Source organism: Phacochoerus africanus, chromosome 2, assembly GCF_016906955.1.
Source record: "Phacochoerus africanus isolate WHEZ1 chromosome 2, ROS_Pafr_v1, whole genome shotgun sequence".
Taxonomy (NCBI): Eukaryota; Metazoa; Chordata; class Mammalia; order Artiodactyla; family Suidae; genus Phacochoerus; species Phacochoerus africanus.
This window is the reverse complement of record NC_062545.1, coordinates 30,840,757-30,858,180: the sequence shown is the minus strand read 5'-3', so window position 1 is coordinate 30,858,180 and position 17,424 is coordinate 30,840,757. Positions and strand designations below refer to the sequence as shown.

Genomic DNA, 17,424 nt, shown 5'->3' with positions numbered 1-17,424 from the left:
TCTGTGGCTGTGGCATAGGCTGGCAACTGCAGCTCCAACGCTACTCCTACCCTGAGAACTTCCACATACCGTGGCTGTAGCCCTAAGAAGTAAACAGATAAATAAATAAGTACAAAATGCACATACCCAGAGCCTACTTTTCCTTTATTTTTATTTATTTATTTATTTGTCTTTTTGCCTTTTCTAGGGCTGCACCCGCGGCATATGGAGGTTCCCAGGCTAGGGATCTAATTGAAACTGTAGCTGCCAAGCTTACGCCAGAGCCACAGCAACATGGGATCTGAGCGGGGTCTGCAACCTACATCACAGCTCATAGCAACGCTGGATCCTTAAACCACTGAGCAAGGCCAGGGATTGAACCCACAACCTCATGGTTCTTAGTCGGATTCATTAACCACTGAGCTATAACGGGAACTCCTACTTTTCCTTTATTCCTATATTTCACTAAGAAGAATCTCACACTAGTTGCCCCCACTGAGTTCCAACTGAGCTGGGAAACGCCCTTCTAACAGGCTGGTCCACTTACTCATCCATCTTAATCCCACAGGCTCCACCCATCATTATTTTTTTCCAAAACCCATTCTGCTCAGTCTACTCTGTCTTGCTCAAATACCTCTGAAGGCTTCTCACTGACTGAGTCTTTGGCCTGTGCAGAAGGATGCTTGCATTGGAGCTCCCACCTGCCTGCTAATCGCCTGCTACCCTCAGACCTCATTGCATCCCAGGCCCAAGCCACACCATTGTCTGCAGTTCCCTAAAAACATGCTATTAACTTTGCTAATTTCAGGACTATATACAGATTTTTTTTTTCTTTTTACATCTTCCATACTGTCAAAAAATTTCAAAGCTTTTTAAAAACATTAATAGATCAGAGTTCTCATCGTGGCTCAGTGGTTAATAAATCCGACTAGGAACCATGAGGTTGCAGGTTTGATCCCTAGCCTTGCTCAGTGGGTTAAGGATCCAGAGTTGCCGAGAGCTGTGGTATAGGTTGCAGACATGGCTTGGATACTGCATTGTTGTGGCTGTGGCTGTGGCTGTGGCACAGGCCAGCAACTACAGCTCTGATTTGGCCCCTAGCCTGGAACCTCCATATGCCATGGGAGTGGCCCAAGAAAATGGCAAAAAGACAAAAAAAAACAAAAACCAAAAACCAAAACATTAATAGCCCACAAGGTAAAAATGTCTTACCTCCTTGGGGAAAAAGGGTCCAAGGATAGAATAGCACATCATGGAACCTAAGTTAATGGAAGCTGCTGATATCAGCACAAAAATCTGCTCTCTCGAAAGCCGGCTGGGTGTCTCCCTTGCACTTCCTGGAGGACCATCACCTTGAAGGCAAACAGGCTGCAATTACAGACATGTAATTGTGGCTACTGATCAAAGTACAGAAATATCGCTTCTGCGCATGGACAATGCACCCCAAAGATAACTTTTGCTGCGCTCAGGGCTATTCTAAATAAAAACCACTTGATCAAATGTAACACAATCCTTGAATATCACTGCAATTTTCAAAAACCTATCGCTTTCATTTACATACTATTCCCTATTAGAATTTCAGGGCAAAATTCATCAAAACTATCTGCTCTGTTTCACATGCACCATAAGGCCTGTTTCTTTCACCTTTAATAATTTCCTTCAAGAAGGATGAGGCCACAGGGTGATCTCCAAAAGGTACTGTTCTCTGAAGTGCCATGTGCTTCCTCAAGTAACTTCAGAAGTTATTAACTTGAGACTCAACAATGTTTTAAGCACATCGTGTTAGCTATTTATTAAGAGGGTCCTACTGAAGTCAAGTGTAAGTGGGAGAAAAGAAGTTAAATCCTTCCATCGGAGAAGTAGTAATACGTACAATGGCAGTTCTGGGAAAGAGCAGTGCCATTTCTGTACATCAATAAGTGTTTTACACCAATTACTGGTCTTCTGTGGCAACTCTTTTTTTTTTTTTTGGTGGCATCGATGGCATGTGGAAGTTCCCAGGCCAGGGGCTAACCCCTGCCACTGCAGTGAGAACACCAGATCTTTAACCCCCTTTGCCACATGACAACTCCAGCAGCAACTCTTTTACTACTTATTCTCAGGGCTAAATTTCCATTTAATTTAGACACCCGGTCAATGACACAGTTTCAAACATCCAGTAAATCGATCTGCCGTTTTTAAATGAAATGGTTTTGGAGAAAAAAGAAATTTAAATAAGAAAAATATATTTGAATTGCTTTATTTTCCAGAGGTGGCTGTCTAGAAAAAAAAAAAAATCTGTGCAACATGAGGAAGTCTTAAGATCCTTTGTAAAAATATTGGCAGTGGATGAGGAAGGGAACCGAGAGAAAGTTAAAGGGCTGGGGACAACAGTGGGGCTCAAAATGCAATGATTTTCGCTTGTCTAATAGCATATTTATATGAATGCGTTCTTAAACACACAGGGCTACAGAGAAAAAAAGCCTTTAGAGACCGCATGCACCCTCACTATATCCAGTCCCCAAACTGTAACCCCTTCCGGGGAGAAACCACACGCTGACCCCCACCCACCCGCAGACCCCCGCCTTTTCGAACCTCTCGGTAACAAACCAAGCTAAAGCTACTTCAGTCGTTGTTAAAGAGACAGGACCCAAGCCGCCGAGGCGCGTCGGGCCCGGTGGCTCTCCGTCACCTCCTGGGGGGCGTGGGCCTTCGGGGTCCCCCGGCGCGTCCATATGCCCTGCGTGGGCTCCGGAGTTGCGGCTCCCGGGTCCACGCCTGCTCCCTTGGACTTGACCTCCAACGAGTGGAAGAGCAGGCGGCTACAACTCAGCCCCGCCGGCCCCGTACCCCAATTCCAGGCCCGCAGCGAGGCCGGGAGTTCCGCGCAACCAGGGAGGACTGCTTGGATCTCAGGAGTGGAGGCGACGCGGGGCGGGACGGAAGGGGGCGGAGTGAGGACTTTTATTTTTTTTAAGGCGCAGACTGCTAATGGCCTCTGCTTTGGGTACCCTGTCCTTGTTCCTCCTGCAGGAGGGGAAAAGAAAAAAAAAAAATAGTGAGTCTATATCGCATATTGTTGAATCCCCTACCCTAAGATGAATAAAATTTAGGAAGCTAGAAGTAAGAAAGGAAGCTTATGTAGACACAGGAAAGATGAGGACTACCTAAAAGCACAAATATGAATTTGAAATTTAGGTTCATACCCACTTTTTATTTTTCATTTTTTTATGAGTTACTCTTCGTAGTGGGTAAATGATGCTGTGTTTGTCATCACTGAAGCCAGACATTAGTAACCTGGAAATGAATTAGCTGAGGTGAAGCATCTGGATTAGAAAACTCTGCAAGAATTGTATTGAATGTTGAAGATGAATGGTGACGGGGCTGGGAGGAACCCTTCTGGAGGCAGATGCTTGAGGTGCAATCTAGGGCACTTACTAACGGCCCTCCATATATTCTTTCCACCTTCCTGTAATTCAGCCATGGAGAGAGGGGAGACAAATCTTTTTAAAAAGTTCTTCCAGAAAGTTCCAAAAAAGCAAACTTGAATTTGCCAAGCAGTAACAACTATTTTCGTATCATTTAAATTGTATTTACAACTATTTACATAACAGTTACATTGTATTGGGTATTGGTATGTAATCTAGACGTGATTTAAAGCAAATGGGAGGATAAGTTTAGGTTATATGCAAACACTATGCCATTTCATGTTGAGACTTGAGCATCTGTGTTGGGGTCCTAAAACCAATCAACATGCTCAGATATCAAGAAAAAACAGTGATAGCTGTGACTTTGAGCGACAAGGTGAGTTTCTCCATCTGTGTAACTGTTTTGTCAATGCCTGTGTTATAGAGTGGTGGTGAGCACAGGTGGTAAAGTGTGCGGTGTGCTTGGCATGGGAACATGATTACTGCTCTGTTACTCTCTCCCAACACAAATTTCTGGCACAAAAAAGTTGAGGCTTCACTTATCTTCACAGGTTTAAAGTTTGAGGAGTGGGAAATTCTTAATTTGGGGCCAAGATAAAACAAAGTAACTCAAGACTGCTGAGTTACTACTTTGTCCCAACTGAAAGATGGGGGGGGGGAGGGCTCCAGCCTCTGCTTTTAAGTAGCATACATACCTCCTTCTAGCAGATAAAATAGACACTGATTAACACTTGATTATAATGCAGTGAGTTCTCTAAGAGAAACATATTGCAAGAACTATTTACTTGGGCTAAACGAGTCCAGGAGATGGCTTCCTGAGGAAGTGGTGGTAGAGTGGATCTTAAAGGTTATGTAAAAATTCCCCAGTGAGCAGGTAAGGAAGGAGAGGCTTTAGAGTCCTTCTAAACAGAAGGATTAGCGCTTGCAAAGGTTTCTTAAAGTGGCCTCCAGAATCTTTATGTTTTAATCCCTGCCAGTTTCTCCAATCTCATTTTACCCAGATTTGGCACGCCAATCTCACATCAACCCATACAGGAGAATTTTCTTTTTTCGGCTTTTTAGGGCCATAAGTGCGGCATATGGAAGTATCCAGGCTGGGGGTCAAATCAGAGCTGTAGCTGCTTGCCTACACCACAGCTCCAGCAACAATGGGATCTGAGCCACATCTGCGACCTACACCACAGCTCGCGGCAACACTGGATCCTTAAATGACTGAGTGAGGCCAGGGATCAAACCCTCATGCCCATGGATACTAATTGGGCTGGTTACTGCTGAGCCTGGGAACTTCTTCTTTTTTTTTTTTTTGGCTTTTTGTCTTTTTGCCTTTTCTAAGTCCGCTCCCGTGGCATATGGAGGTTCCCAGGCTAGGGGTCTAATCAGAGCTATAGCCTCCAGCCTACACCAGAGCCACAGCAACACAGGATCCGAGACGTGTCTAGGACCCACACCACAGCTCACGGCAACGCTGGATCCTTAACCCACTGAACAAGGGCAGGGACCGAACCTGGAACCTCATGGTTCCTAGTCAGATTCGTTAACCTCTGAGCCATGATGGGAACTCCCTTTTTTTAAAAAAGGATAATTTCCTTTTCTTTTTCTTTTTCTTTGGCTGCACCACATGACATCGAAAAGTTCCTAGGCCAGGGATCAAACCCTAGCCACGGCAGTGACAACGCTGGATCCTTAACAGCTAGGCTATCGGGGAACTCCTTAAATTTTTTTTTTTTTTTTTTTGGCTTTTTGAGGGCTGCTCCCATGGCATGTGGAGGTTCCCAGGCTAGGGGTCAAATCCAAGCTGTTGCCGCCAGCCTACACCACAGACACAGCAATGCCAGATCCTTAACCCACCGAGCAAGGCCAGGGATCGAACCCGAAACCTCATGGTTCCTAGTCGGGTTTGTTTCTGCTGCACCATGATGGGAACTCCCTTGAATTACTTCTTTGATGACTATATTCCCTTTTCTGTTTTACTGGACTGTTCTTTATGTGGCCCTTGGGTCACTGGACTGCTTCTCTTATTTATTATTTTCTCTTCCATTTTTTGTATCTTTCTCTTTTTGCTCCATCTTATAGGAAGTCTCCTTAACTGTATCTTACAATCTTTCAACTGAATTTTTCATTTCTGTTGTCATCCATTTCCCTCTATCCCTATTTCCTTTCCCCTCCCCATCAGCAATCGTTCTTACACATTTAATATAAATATCTTGTTTGTATATATTTTAATAAAAAGCATATTCTTATTTTGTATCTATGTTTAATTTACATAAAGAATTTATGGTATGGGAGTACCTACTGTGGCTCAGTGGTTAACGGATCAGACTAGGAACCATGAGGTTTCGGGGTCAATCCCTGGCCTTGCTCAGTGTGTTAAGGATCTGGCATTGCTGTGAGCTGTGGTGTAGGTTGCAGACGTGGCTCGGATCCCGTGCTGCTGTGGCTCTGGTGTAGGCCGGTGGCTACAGCTCCAATTCAACCCCTAGCCTGGGAACCTCCATATGCCATGGGAGCGGCCCTAGAAAAGGCAAAAAGAAAAAAAAAAGAGAGAGTTTATGGTACGCATATTCTTACTCCTATCTTCCCATCACTTCTAACCTCTCCCTCCCACCCTCCTTCCCAGATCCTTAGTGTTACAGTTGAATTTATTATCATATTAATTTTCCATGGCTGCTATAAAAAATTTCTGCACACTTGTTAGCTTAAAACAACACAACCTAATGTGGTGCAATTGGTTAAAAATCTGACTGTGACTGCTTGAGTCGCTGGGAGGTGCAAGTCTGATCCCTGCACAAAGGGTTAAAGCATCTGGCCTTGCCACACCTGTGGCGTAGGTCACAGCTATGGCTCAGATTCAGTCCCTGCCCCAGGAACTTCCATATGCCCTGGGTGTGGCCATAACAACGACAACAAAAAACATAGTCCTGGGAGTTCCCTTGTGGCTCAGTGGGTTAAGGATCCAGGTCCGGGTTACTTCTGTGGCCTGTGAACTTCCACATGCCTCAGGGCACAGCCAAAAACAAAAACAAAACAACATGACAAAACAACTTCTACAGACCAGAACTTCAACATCAATTTCGCTGAGCCAAATGATCTCTTCATCTCAAGATCTTTAACTTAATCATATCTGCAGGGAACCCTTTTTGAAATAAGGTAACATTTGCAACTTCAGGAATTAGGATGTGGACATCTCTTTGGGAGCCATTATCAGCCTACAACAATTATCTATTTGTATTTCATATACTCATCTAGACATATACAGATGTATGAAACATTTTTTCTTTACAAATGAAAAGGGCATAATATGCTCTCTGTTTAAATGTCACCTCCTCAGGAGTTCCCATCGTGGCTCAGTGGAAATGAATCTGACTAGTATCCATGAGGACAAAGGTTTCATCCCTGGCCTTGCTCAGTGGGTTAAGGATCCAGCATTACTGTGAGCTGTGGTATAGTTCGTAGACACAGCTCAGAGCTGGTCTTGCTGTGGCTGTGGTGTAGGCCGGCAGCCATAGCTCTGATTCGACCCTTAGCCTGGGAACTTCCATATGCCATGTGGGTGTGGCCCTAAAAAGACATAAATAAATGTCACTGCCTCAGAGAAGTTCCTTCTCACCCCTGTATCCATCATACAGCCCCATAACCCTTTCATCCTTCTTTATTTTTCGTTGTAGCATTTGTGTCAGACAAGTTTCCTTGGTGCTATTAAACAACTCTTGCTCATTTAAGCATCAGATGAATTCAGCATAGGTTATTAGACAGTACATAGTATTATCAGACAAGTTTCCTTGGTGCTATTAAACAACTCTTGCTCATTTAAGCATTAGATGAATTCAGCATAGGTTATTAGACGGTACATAGTATTATCAGGAGGGTTGTACACACCACTTAGAGAGCTCGTGCCTAAAATCACCCCACAGAAGTGACCCAGTACACATACTACAGCAAAACTGCTGGCCAGACATCAAGTGCGCCGGTGCTGCTGGAGGTAGGCAGCAGACATTGCAGTCAGAAGCTCCTTCCTGCTCCCCTGGAATGCTGCCCACCGCACCAGAGGGATCTTAGGTGGTGACAGCTTCTTCCACTTACTTGCTGCCATCACAAGATCTGGTATGTTTGAAGTCAGGTGATGGAAATTCTCCAAGTTTGTTCCACCAAGACTATACAGTCGGAAGACGATAGAGAAGAGAACCTATCAAAAGAATTCTTGGGAGTTCCTGTTGTGGCTCAGTGGAAACGAATCTAACTAGCATCCGTGAGGATGCAGGTTGGATCCTTGGCCTCACTCAGTGGGTTAAGGATCCTGCATTGCTGTGAGCTGCGGTGTATGATGCAGACTTGGCTTGGATCGTGCGTTGCTGTGGCGTAGCCTAGCAGCTATAGCTCTGATTGGACCCCCAGCCTGGGAACCTCCATGTGCCGAGGGTGTAGCCCTAAAAAGACAAAAAAGAATTCTTGAATCACCAGTCTGCCCTTTAACTTCATTTGGGGTTGGGGGGGTGTTTAGAACCAGTTATACAACTAACACTTTTTTTTTTTTTTTCTTTAATGTAGCTCTAGTTTTAAGGACACCAGCGGTCCTGGATTCATTCCAATGATGCTCCAAAGAAGAACTGTGGTTGTCGAATCCATTTAGGAGCATCAGGACCCATTTTTCAAAAGAAACATTTCACAGATAACAGCAGAGCTGGCCTGTAAGGAAGGAGCATTGGGGCCTGGAATCCTGCACACCCAGGTCCTCTGTGAACCCCAAGTGAATAAATTTAATGTTAATTTAGGGCTCACTCTATTAGCCACTATTTATTTCATTTTAAACTGCCTGTGTTGATGGTCTGTAATTAGTTTATTCATACACTTTAAGTGCTGTCTCTAATTATCTTCCTCAGTATGTTAGTTCCCACAATTCTAGATCAGCCTTGTAGTGAGCAGCCACTGAACTCAAACAGCTCTGGTAACATCTGGTAGCAAGAAAAACAACCCTGAGGACACATTCTGAGTAAGGCTTAGATAAGAACTACACAAAGCCCTCAGAATACGAAAGTTATTGCATAGGCTTCTTACTTGGCTATGCAACAAATTAGCCCCATTTCCCCCCACAGCCTTTTTTTTTCCTTTAATAAACTAGGTTTTCAATTGAAGTCCTTACATACTAATTTTATAAGCTACTACTTACAGCCTTAAATTGCTATTCCTCTTTTATTCATCTACTTTATTATTATTTTTTTTATTCTTGTTGCTGCCTCTGTACACTGCACCAATGCCAAATAGAAACACAGAGACAGAGTTGGAAAAAACAGAAAAAGTAGCTTTAATTGCCAAGCAAGGAGGGGAACACAGCAGGCTGGTGCTTCAAGGACTGTGGCCCGCCTCCCAACCTTTGGAGGGGGTAGTGAGAAGTCTTGTAGTGTTTGAGGAGTAGGGTGTCATCAGCTCATGGACATTTTCCTGATTGGTAGGTGGTGGGATCATTGGGAGTCAGCCTCATTAGCCTCCTGGGTCTAGCCAGTGTGGGGTCTGCGCGCTTGTGGGCAGCTACAGTTGACTTTTTTCCACCTGATGGGGGCTTCAGCACCTGCCAAACAACTCCAAGGATGTGGCTCAGAATATTATCTATAGTCTTTGAAGAACTAAAGGTCCTAGACTTTGCTGAATGACTAAGCTACCATTATTCTGTCTTGCTTGACTTTTTTCCTTTTTCTCTGTATTTTCTCCCTCCTCTGATTAACTGGATTCTTTGACTAAAGTTTTTCTGTAGATAAAAAGGCAGGGGGAGGACATGAGTCGGGGTCCAGGCTGGGAAGGCCTCCCAGGGTCCTGCTTGGTTACAATCTCTTCTCTCTCACTAACTCTTCTCCTTTGGTTCATCCCTTTGTATAACAGGATTCTACCTTCTTTGGCCCAGGCTTTTTTTCTTTTTCTTTTTCTTTGCTACAACTGTTTTTCTTCAGTATGTTTAAAACCATATGCTCTGTAAGCCAAGGCTAGACCTATATGTTGTTGAGTGGAGATGGGATAATACTTTTTTGAGTTTTCTTCTGTTTCTTAGCTGCCATTTCCTAACACTGGACTTATTTTTACCCCAAAGGGTAGAGACATTTGAAAAGTTTTCAAATTAAAAGGGGTTTTCTGGGATGCCCAAAGCCTCCACCTCACTCACAACAGGTGTTAATTTATAATAACAGTTGTCAATATGGCTTTCCTTTAGGTATGCCAACAACTCAGATGCTTCTTTCATCTTATTCCATTCCATGAATTCATTCAATAGATTTTAGTCACTCCAATGTGCAAGTCACTGTACCAAGTCCTAGATGCTTTAGGACAGGAGAAAGGCATTATTTAGAACTTTTCCATATATTCTCATATGAAGTTCATCATAAAAGTAAGTAACTGCTTCATATGCGCAGTGGTAAACCCTTTCGATGACTATCTCTTTTCACTCTTTGCAACAGTATTCTAGTATTATCACCATTTTACTGACTCAGAAAAATAAGCCATTTGCCAAAGGCCACAAAGGGAGCTTGAATTTGGAATCAGCTCAGCTGAGCCCCAGGACAGAAAATTTTTGCGTACTGATTTAGCTTCTCCTCCCAGCTCTGGTCTTTCAAGTAAGCTTTTTGCAGTTTGATTCAAAGATCTTTTCTATCATTTAATCTGTTTCACATCCCTTTCTTCTTGGACATCTGTTGTGAATTGAAGCATGCTCTCCAAAAATATGTATGTTGAAGTCTCGCACCAGCATCCCGTATCGAGACCTTATTTGGAAATAGAGTTGTTCTAGATGTAATTAATTAAGAGGAGGGCATACTGGCATAGGGTGAGCCCCTAATTCGGTACAACTGGTATCCTTATAAAAAAAGGAAAAAAGTAGAGTGCCCATGTGGCTCAGCAAGTTATGAACCTGACATAGGGCCCATGAGGATTTGGGTTCTATCCCTGGCATCACTCAGTGGGCTAAGGGTCTGGCATTGCCACAAGCTGTGGTGTAGGTCACAGATGCGGCTTGGATCCAGTGTTGCTGTGGTGGAAAAAGGAAAACATTTGGACACAGACAGATATACACACAGGGAGAATATCATGTGAAGATTGGAGTTACACTGTCACAAGCCAAGGAAAACCAAGACTGCTGGCAAACCTCAGGCCTCAGAGAAAGGCCTGGAATAGGTTGCCCCTCCAGCCCTTAGAAGTAACCAACCCTGGAGTTCCCGTTGTGGCTCAGTAGTTAACTAATCCGACTAGGAACCATGAGGTTGCGGGTTCAATCCCTGGCCTCGCTCAGTGGGTTAAGGATACAGCATTGCTGTGAGCTGTGGTGTAGGTTGCAGACACCTCGGATTCCGCCTTGCTGTGGCTCTGGCATAGGCCAGCGGCTACAGCTCAATTAGACCCCTAGGCTGGGAACCTCCATATGCTGCAGGTGCGGCCCTAGAAAAGAGGAAAAGACAAAAAAAAAAAAAAGAAGTAGCAAACCCTGTAGACACCTTGATCTCAAACTTCTTGCCTTCCAAACTGTGAGATAATAACTTCGTTATTTAAGCTACCAGTTTGTGATATCTATTGTGGCAGTCCCAGCAAAGGAAGACATCTAAACTTAGATGATTCAGGAACTCAAATTTCTACTGCTCTCTTTTTCTGCCTAACACTGCAACATTCCCTGTCCTGACTCAGGACTTTTAGGTAGAACCAGGCATGTTATTGCCAAATATGAGATGTAAAGAGATCCTTGGAGTTCCTGTCGTGGCTCAGCAGAAACGAATCTGACTAGTATCCATGAGGATGCAGGTTGAATCCCTGGCCTCACTCAGTGGGTTAAAGATCTGGTGTTGCCATGAGCTATGGTATAGGCTGCAGATGTGGCTTGGACCCCAGCGTTGCTGGAGCTGTGGTGTAGGCCAGCAGCTATAGCTCCAATTCTACCCCTAGCCTGGGAACCTCCATATGCCACGGGTGCAGCTCTAAAAAGCAAAAAAAAAAAAAAAAAAAGTTATCCCTGAATTCTGTGATCTCCCTCCCACATTTGGGCAATCAAGCAAACAGCTGAAGGATTAGAAGTTAACTGGGTTCAAATATCAGTTTCCACATTTACTAGCTGTGTGATCTTGGGCAAGTCTTCAAGCCTGAGTTTCTTTCCCTGTTAAAGGAGGGGCTAATAACACTACTCCATGGAATTTCAGTGATGATTAAGGGAGAAAATGTATGACTTAGCACATAAAGTGGCATATAGAAAATACAAAACAGAATTATTTATTATCATTATAGTTTCTAAAACAAACTTCAGAATTTTTTTCACATGTATTTTATTTTATTGTTACTTTTTGATTTTTAGGGCCACACCCTCAGCATATGGAAGTTACTGGGCTAGGGGTCACATTGGAGCTTGCAGGAGGAAGCAAAGAAGAAAAGTGATATTTATAGGGATGCCTCTGTTTACAAGAAACCTTTTTTTTTTTTGGCTTTTTAGGGCCACACACGCAGCATATGGAGGTTCCCAGGCTAGGGGTCGAATTGGCCTACGCCACAGCCACAGCAACACCAGAATCCAAGCTATGTCTGTGACCTACACTACAGCTCATGGCAACACTAGATACTAAAGGATCTAGTTAATACCCACTGAGCAAGGCCAGGGATGGAACTTGAGTCCTCAGGGATACTAGTTGGGTTCATCATGGTGAGGAACTGCTCATATGTATTTTAGATACACATTTGTGTACGTTTTCAAAGTATTATAATCTGCTGGTCAGAGAGTGACTCTAGCTACTAGGCTCTATTTAGTTTGTCTTTCAACTTGGGCAATATCTAAAATCAAGAGGATGCGACCTTAAAATAGGGAACTAGAATCTACGTTAGATAATCCTTGAATCACCAGTGTGTGCCCTTTGACCTCATCTCTGGTATTAGAACCACTTCTATAACTAAGACATCAAAACAAAATTGTAGCTCCAGTTCTAGGAAGGGAGGTTTCAAATTGATAGAAAAGGCATGTATTAAGGGAAAATATTAAGGCCCATACCTGAGTCTACAGAATAGGTTACTATGAGCTGCTATAAAACAGAAACCCAGTCAGCTTGGTTAGTACTATACTGGGAAAAATTGCATCTGCCAAGAAGTATTTAATTTGACCACAAACATTAGAGCAGCAAGAATAAGTATTTTCATCGTTATAAACTCTGCAGGGCTTTTTTTTAAAGCAAAAAAAAAAAAAAAGCTCAATAATTAAATGAATAAGCAAAGTGAACAATTTTTTTAGGATGACTTATGGATGGAAAGAAGCTGGCTCAACACTTAAAAATGAACACTTGAAAGCTAAAAATGAACTGTATCAACTTATTAAAATTCCAGTATATCATTCTGGCTAATTCTCCCTCACACTCTTATTATGTAACTTATTTTTGTTATCTTCACAGTACTCAAGTTACCTGTTTGCTGTTCACTGTATGCATAGTGCTGACACCTATCAAACGCCTAATAATTGCTAACTGGTTTGGCAACTTGTCAGGAGAGTAAGTTTAAACAGGAGAAAAAGGACTGTGCCAATTACATTTGGCTGTATTTCAGGTATTTGCGTTGGTGGGGGAATGGCCCATCAATGTAACCTTCAAAATGCTGCTTCCCGAAAAGTCAGAGTTAAAACTGGATTCCACTCCTAATTTCGGCAGTCCAGAAAGGCGAAATGAATGCCAGATTTCTCAAAGACCACGATTTCATCTCTATATTCCCAGAGCCTGTCTCTACGTCTGCTACATTGTAGGTGTTTCAAATGCACCTGCTGAATCCCGATTTGGGCGGGAATACGAATTCAGGGGACAATTTAGTGTTTTTTATTTTTATTTTCAAACCCCAAACTTCGTTTAGAACCAACTGCGTTAGAAAACCATTACCAAATACCTGGCTGGCCAGACGTTCCAGTTAACAGCCGGCGGGAAAGTGGAATTTTCCATTTGCTTAGAAGTAACGAAAACGTGTTGACTTTCGTTTTATGAAAACGCACGGGCGCGCGCAGATCACCCAAAGAATGATAAATTCACCAGCATTCAGAGTGACTTAAAGAGCGAAGTGAGAGAGTGTGCTGCTCAGGGAAGGCCCAGTTAGTGGAGTCGAAATTACAATCACGGTGTCTTAAGCGTTAAAACTGGGGCTGCGATTGCTCCAGACTCGGGGGCCTTGAAAGACCACATTGGCAGAAGGGCTTGGCCCTTCTCGCGCACCGTAGGACGAGCTCTCTGGGTCTCCGTAGGCCCCACCCTCGGCGTGGAAAAGCTTTGGGAAGCTGCCCGCGTTAGTGCCTGTTGCGTGGGCCTAAAACCGGCCGAGCAGAGTCAGAAGACTAGTAGGACCCCTGCCACAGAACCGCCTCAATCCGGAAACAGAAATTCTCGAGGCCCGGCACTGCTAAAGCCACCTCTTCCCTGGGAGGGAGTGCACATGCGCTTAGGGGTCCTTGGAAACCCTTAAATACCGTCATGCGGGGGCCTACATTCTCTTTCCCTGCCGCCGCCGAGTCGCGCGGAGGCGGAGGCTCGGGGTGAGTAGAGCAAGGCGAGAGTGGTGTTTGCGGAGTGTGGCTCAGTGTTTTTCAGATGAGATTGTCGATAAGTGTTTAAGCCTAAACCCAGTTTGTTAACCAGGTTTTTCTTTTTTTTTTTCCTCCTATCGCAGTGCGCTCAAGATTCGGTTCCACCCGTAACCCACCGCCATGGCCGAGGAAGGGTGAGCTCAGGGTTGGGGTGGCGAAATGGGCGAGGCGCGGGCCGCGAGCCTGCAGCGTGGGTTCTGGGTTTGCTGTGGCGCTCTACGTGGCTATGATCTATCTCGCCAACGACTGTTTAGTCCAAAGCATTAGATGGTGTGCGGAGGTTTTTTGATTTTTTTTTTTTTAACTCTTCCGTGTTAGCATTGCTGCTGGAGGTGTAATGGACGTTAATACTGCTCTACAAGAGGTGCTGAAGACCGCCCTCATCCATGATGGCCTAGCACGTGGAATTCGCGAAGCTGCCAAAGCCTTAGACAAGTACGTGTATCAGTCTCAATACTGTGGGGTGTTGGATCTGGAACAAAACTGCAGCCAAGGGAAGAGAGCGTGAAGTTCATGCTGTTAGCACAAAAGTTGTGAATGGCATCCGTTCTACAGGAAACCTAGGAAAAGGTATCAACTTAGATCTTTTAACGGCCCACTTAAAAGGGTGTAGGTGTGGAATGGGGGTGCGCCCTTGCTTCTTAAAATGGAACTACAGCGTTTGAATGATGACTTAAATTGTCGGATACCCCTTCACTCTTTTCATGAGTGAAATCTAATAGTCTGACAAACCTGTAGGTTGTGGGGCTATTAATGCACTGTTAACTAGGGAATCCATAAAAACCTTCATTTAACACTTGTAGATTTTGAACTATTAATATGGCAGAAGTACCTGGATTTTTAGGTGAACTCAATAAGTGTTTTAGCTGTAGAGGTCATTGTGAGTGTGGGACATTTGTAAATTGGTTAGGTTTTTGGAATGTTACGTTGGCAAAGCAATTATCTAATTGAGGTGAATTTAAATGATCTTTAAGGGTACTAAGATATGAGAGTTTCTGTTCTGTTAACTGTAGTACACTGGCCAGTTGAGTCCAGTGGAAATAGCATCCCTTGTTGGAAAGTACCTGGTATGGATTTCCTGCACTATTTGTACCTTGACAATACTTAGCAGTGTTAATGTCTGGGTTAGTAATGGGTAACTAATGAGTAAGTTAGTTTTTACATACAAACTTTATATTATTAATTACTGAAGCGGAAATGTTTCAGTGGAGGAAGTAAGTGAATGTTTTGTGGCAGCTACATTAGCTTGAAGTTGTGTTCTCAGACGTGCTGCTTCTGTTAGTCACTGTGGTTAGTGCAAAGAACTCTTGTAAAAGTGCGGTAGTGGATTTAGACCTGACTTAGTTTCTGTTGGGTTTTGCATTTCAGGCGCCAAGCCCATCTTTGTGTGCTTGCATCTAACTGTGACGAGCCAATGTATGTCAAGTTGGTGGAGGCCCTTTGTGCTGAGCACCAGATCAACCTAATTAAGGTAAGTTAGCCATCTAACTTGCTATCTTGACTGTTTAAATACTGTAGGTTAATGAAAATTGGGCCAGTTAGGGTCGTGTTTCCAGATAATGATAGCTAATGACTCATACCAGAGCAAATTCTGCAAAGAGCTCTTTGCTTTCTGCAGGTGTGAAAAACTTCACAAACTTGACAATTGTTAGATATGTTAAAGCTAGTTTTAGAAGCATTTTATTCCCACAGAATTAAATGTTAATTTTGATGTTGCCATAGAAAAAACTAGGTAGGAGGTCTTGGTGCTGCTGTACATGATGACAACTGGCTCCCTCTACTGAACTGCTATGAGGAAACTGCCATGTCACCCTATCTGACTACAGCTGCCTTTCATTTGATGTGTCGTCAGTAGCATTAATGTCTACTAGTGGTGATTTTTTTTTTTTTAATTATTGTTTCCAATAGGTTGATGACAACAAGAAACTAGGGGAATGGGTAGGCCTCTGTAAAATTGACAGAGAGGGAAAACCCCGCAAAGTGGTTGGTTGCAGTTGTGTGGTGGTGAAGGTAAGTCTTTTTTGTCGGCGGAGGAAAATTGTGCTGGGTGACCATGCTTAACCCTGTATTGAATCTAAATGTTGAGAATATCTTAAAAGTAAAAAATGTATGATTCTCAACATACAAAGAACGATTATTGTCTTAAGGGAAAGGGAAATGAACTGTAATTAAAGCCAGTCAATGAATCTGCTTACCTGAATGTGTTTCTGCAGAAATTGAGTAAATGCTGGCAATAGGAGGAGCCATGTTACGAGCCTTAAAGACATTGAAGTCTTTAAGGTCCCTGAAAATGGCAACAAGACATTTCAATGATGGGTCGCACATAACCTAACATTTTGTAGCTTCACCATAACTAGTGCTAACAATTTAGTGAAGTTTTCTAAATATTAGTAAAAAAATCACTTTTTATTTTCTAGGACTATGGCAAAGAGTCTCAGGCCAAGGATGTCATCGAGGAGTACTTCAAATGCAAGAAATAATCAAATAAAAAGACTGGCTCCTATTTCTTCTCATCTTTGGCTTTTATTTGGGTCAATATAATAAGGTTCCTGTAAGTGAAAGACGAAAGATAGTCATTGCCAAATAATTAGAAACGTGCTATTTGTCTCCTAGCTTTTTTAAGTGGAAGCATGTTCTCCAAACTTTAAGTGACATTAGTGTTGGCATTTAGAAGAGCCCATGTAAGGTTAGGCTTAGAGTGAGGTTTTGGTGACAGTATTTCTGGGGTGTGGGCATTTATCATTGCTATAATGGGAACAGCCAGGAACTTGGAGAATGGGTTGAGGCTTGTCAGGTGTAGGTGTGAAGAATTAAGTCCTACAGATGAAAAAAACAAAGGTGGGCTGGATTGGATTTAGGCTGTGGGATGCTAGAAGGTGCATGATGGCCAGGTGTGCTTATGCACATGGCCCTTGATAAAAGTCAGGGTGTTAGTTGTAACTCACTTAGCTAAATATTAGGCACAGAAATGAGGTGTGCTTCCATCTATAATTGAAGAATCTCAGTAGGAGAAGTAATAGTGGCCCATGTATTTCAAGTGGGCATCATTGGTTGCTGTATGAAATGGTGAGTCAGGACTAAATGAGAATTTAAAAATTTGAATCCCTGGTAAGTGGCCAACTGGGGAGTTTTTCTTTAGTGGTTGCCAGTCTTCCTTACACTTACAGGGTGCCTGTGAACCTGCAACAGGTTCGGTTTTGACCTGATGTTCCTCAATGTTAATTTGCATTTGGGGAATTCATAGGTTTTAAGTCTTCCAAGATGTTTGACTGCTTCTAATATCACTAAAAGGTGATTATCAGCATGTTACCCACTGGTGGAGTGAAGGCCTCAAATGTTGGCCTAGCGCTAGTGTAGTTTATACAATATGGGTAAGTCTGGATGGTATAATCTGGGCCATTTGGCTGTTCTAAGGAAAATGATTTCAGTTTGCTTTGAATTTTTAGTTGGCTCGTATCAGCATCTCACCATTTTTAG

General features: G+C 43.2%; 2 protein-coding genes and 3 non-coding genes across 7 annotated transcripts in view; 4 read left to right on the top strand and 1 right to left on the bottom strand.

Annotated features, from left to right (window-relative positions):
- Nucleotides 1–13,579, bottom strand: part of SLC18B1 (solute carrier family 18 member B1) — a 31,686-nt gene extending 18,107 nt beyond the window's left edge. The window contains exons 1-3 of one of the 3 annotated variants that reach the window (XM_047758450.1): nt 13,260–13,579; nt 2,554–2,985; nt 1,192–1,331 (exon numbers count right to left, since the gene is read on the bottom strand). In XM_047758450.1, the coding sequence (XP_047614406.1) occupies nt 1,192–1,233 (42 nt within the window). In that variant the 5' untranslated portion in view covers nt 1,234–1,331; nt 2,554–2,985; nt 13,260–13,579. The remainder of the gene's footprint in view (nt 1–1,191; nt 1,332–2,553; nt 2,986–13,259) is intronic. The other 2 variants (XM_047758459.1, XM_047758440.1) reach the window with 2 other exon arrangements.
- Nucleotides 13,580–13,811: 232 nt separating this feature from the next.
- On the top strand, nt 13,812–16,450 carry RPS12 (ribosomal protein S12). Its single transcript, XM_047758427.1, has 6 exons — nt 13,812–13,896; nt 14,031–14,081; nt 14,266–14,382; nt 15,316–15,418; nt 15,856–15,957; nt 16,365–16,450. Exons 2-6 carry the CDS (start codon nt 14,068–14,070, stop codon nt 16,425–16,427), a joined length of 399 nt encoding a protein of 132 aa, XP_047614383.1. The 5' UTR covers nt 13,812–13,896; nt 14,031–14,067; the 3' UTR covers nt 16,428–16,450.
- LOC125121744 (small nucleolar RNA SNORD101) lies at nt 14,607–14,679 on the top strand. The gene has a single exon (XR_007133608.1). It is a non-coding gene; the product is annotated as a small nucleolar RNA SNORD101 (small nucleolar RNA).
- On the top strand, nt 15,698–15,774 carry LOC125121780 (small nucleolar RNA SNORD100). Its single transcript, XR_007133642.1, has one exon. It is a non-coding gene; the product is annotated as a small nucleolar RNA SNORD100 (small nucleolar RNA).
- LOC125121770 (small nucleolar RNA SNORA33) lies at nt 16,119–16,249 on the top strand. The gene has a single exon (XR_007133633.1). It is a non-coding gene; the product is annotated as a small nucleolar RNA SNORA33 (small nucleolar RNA).
- Nucleotides 16,451–17,424: the final 974 nt, after the last annotated feature.

Coding starts and splice junctions, on each gene's coding strand:
- RPS12 (XM_047758427.1), top strand. Junction 14,383..15,315: donor GCTGCCAAAGCCTTAGACAA/GTACGTGTATCA, acceptor TTTGCATTTCAG/GCGCCAAGCCCATCTTTGTG. Junction 15,958..16,364: donor GCAGTTGTGTGGTGGTGAAG/GTAAGTCTTTTT, acceptor TTTATTTTCTAG/GACTATGGCAAAGAGTCTCA.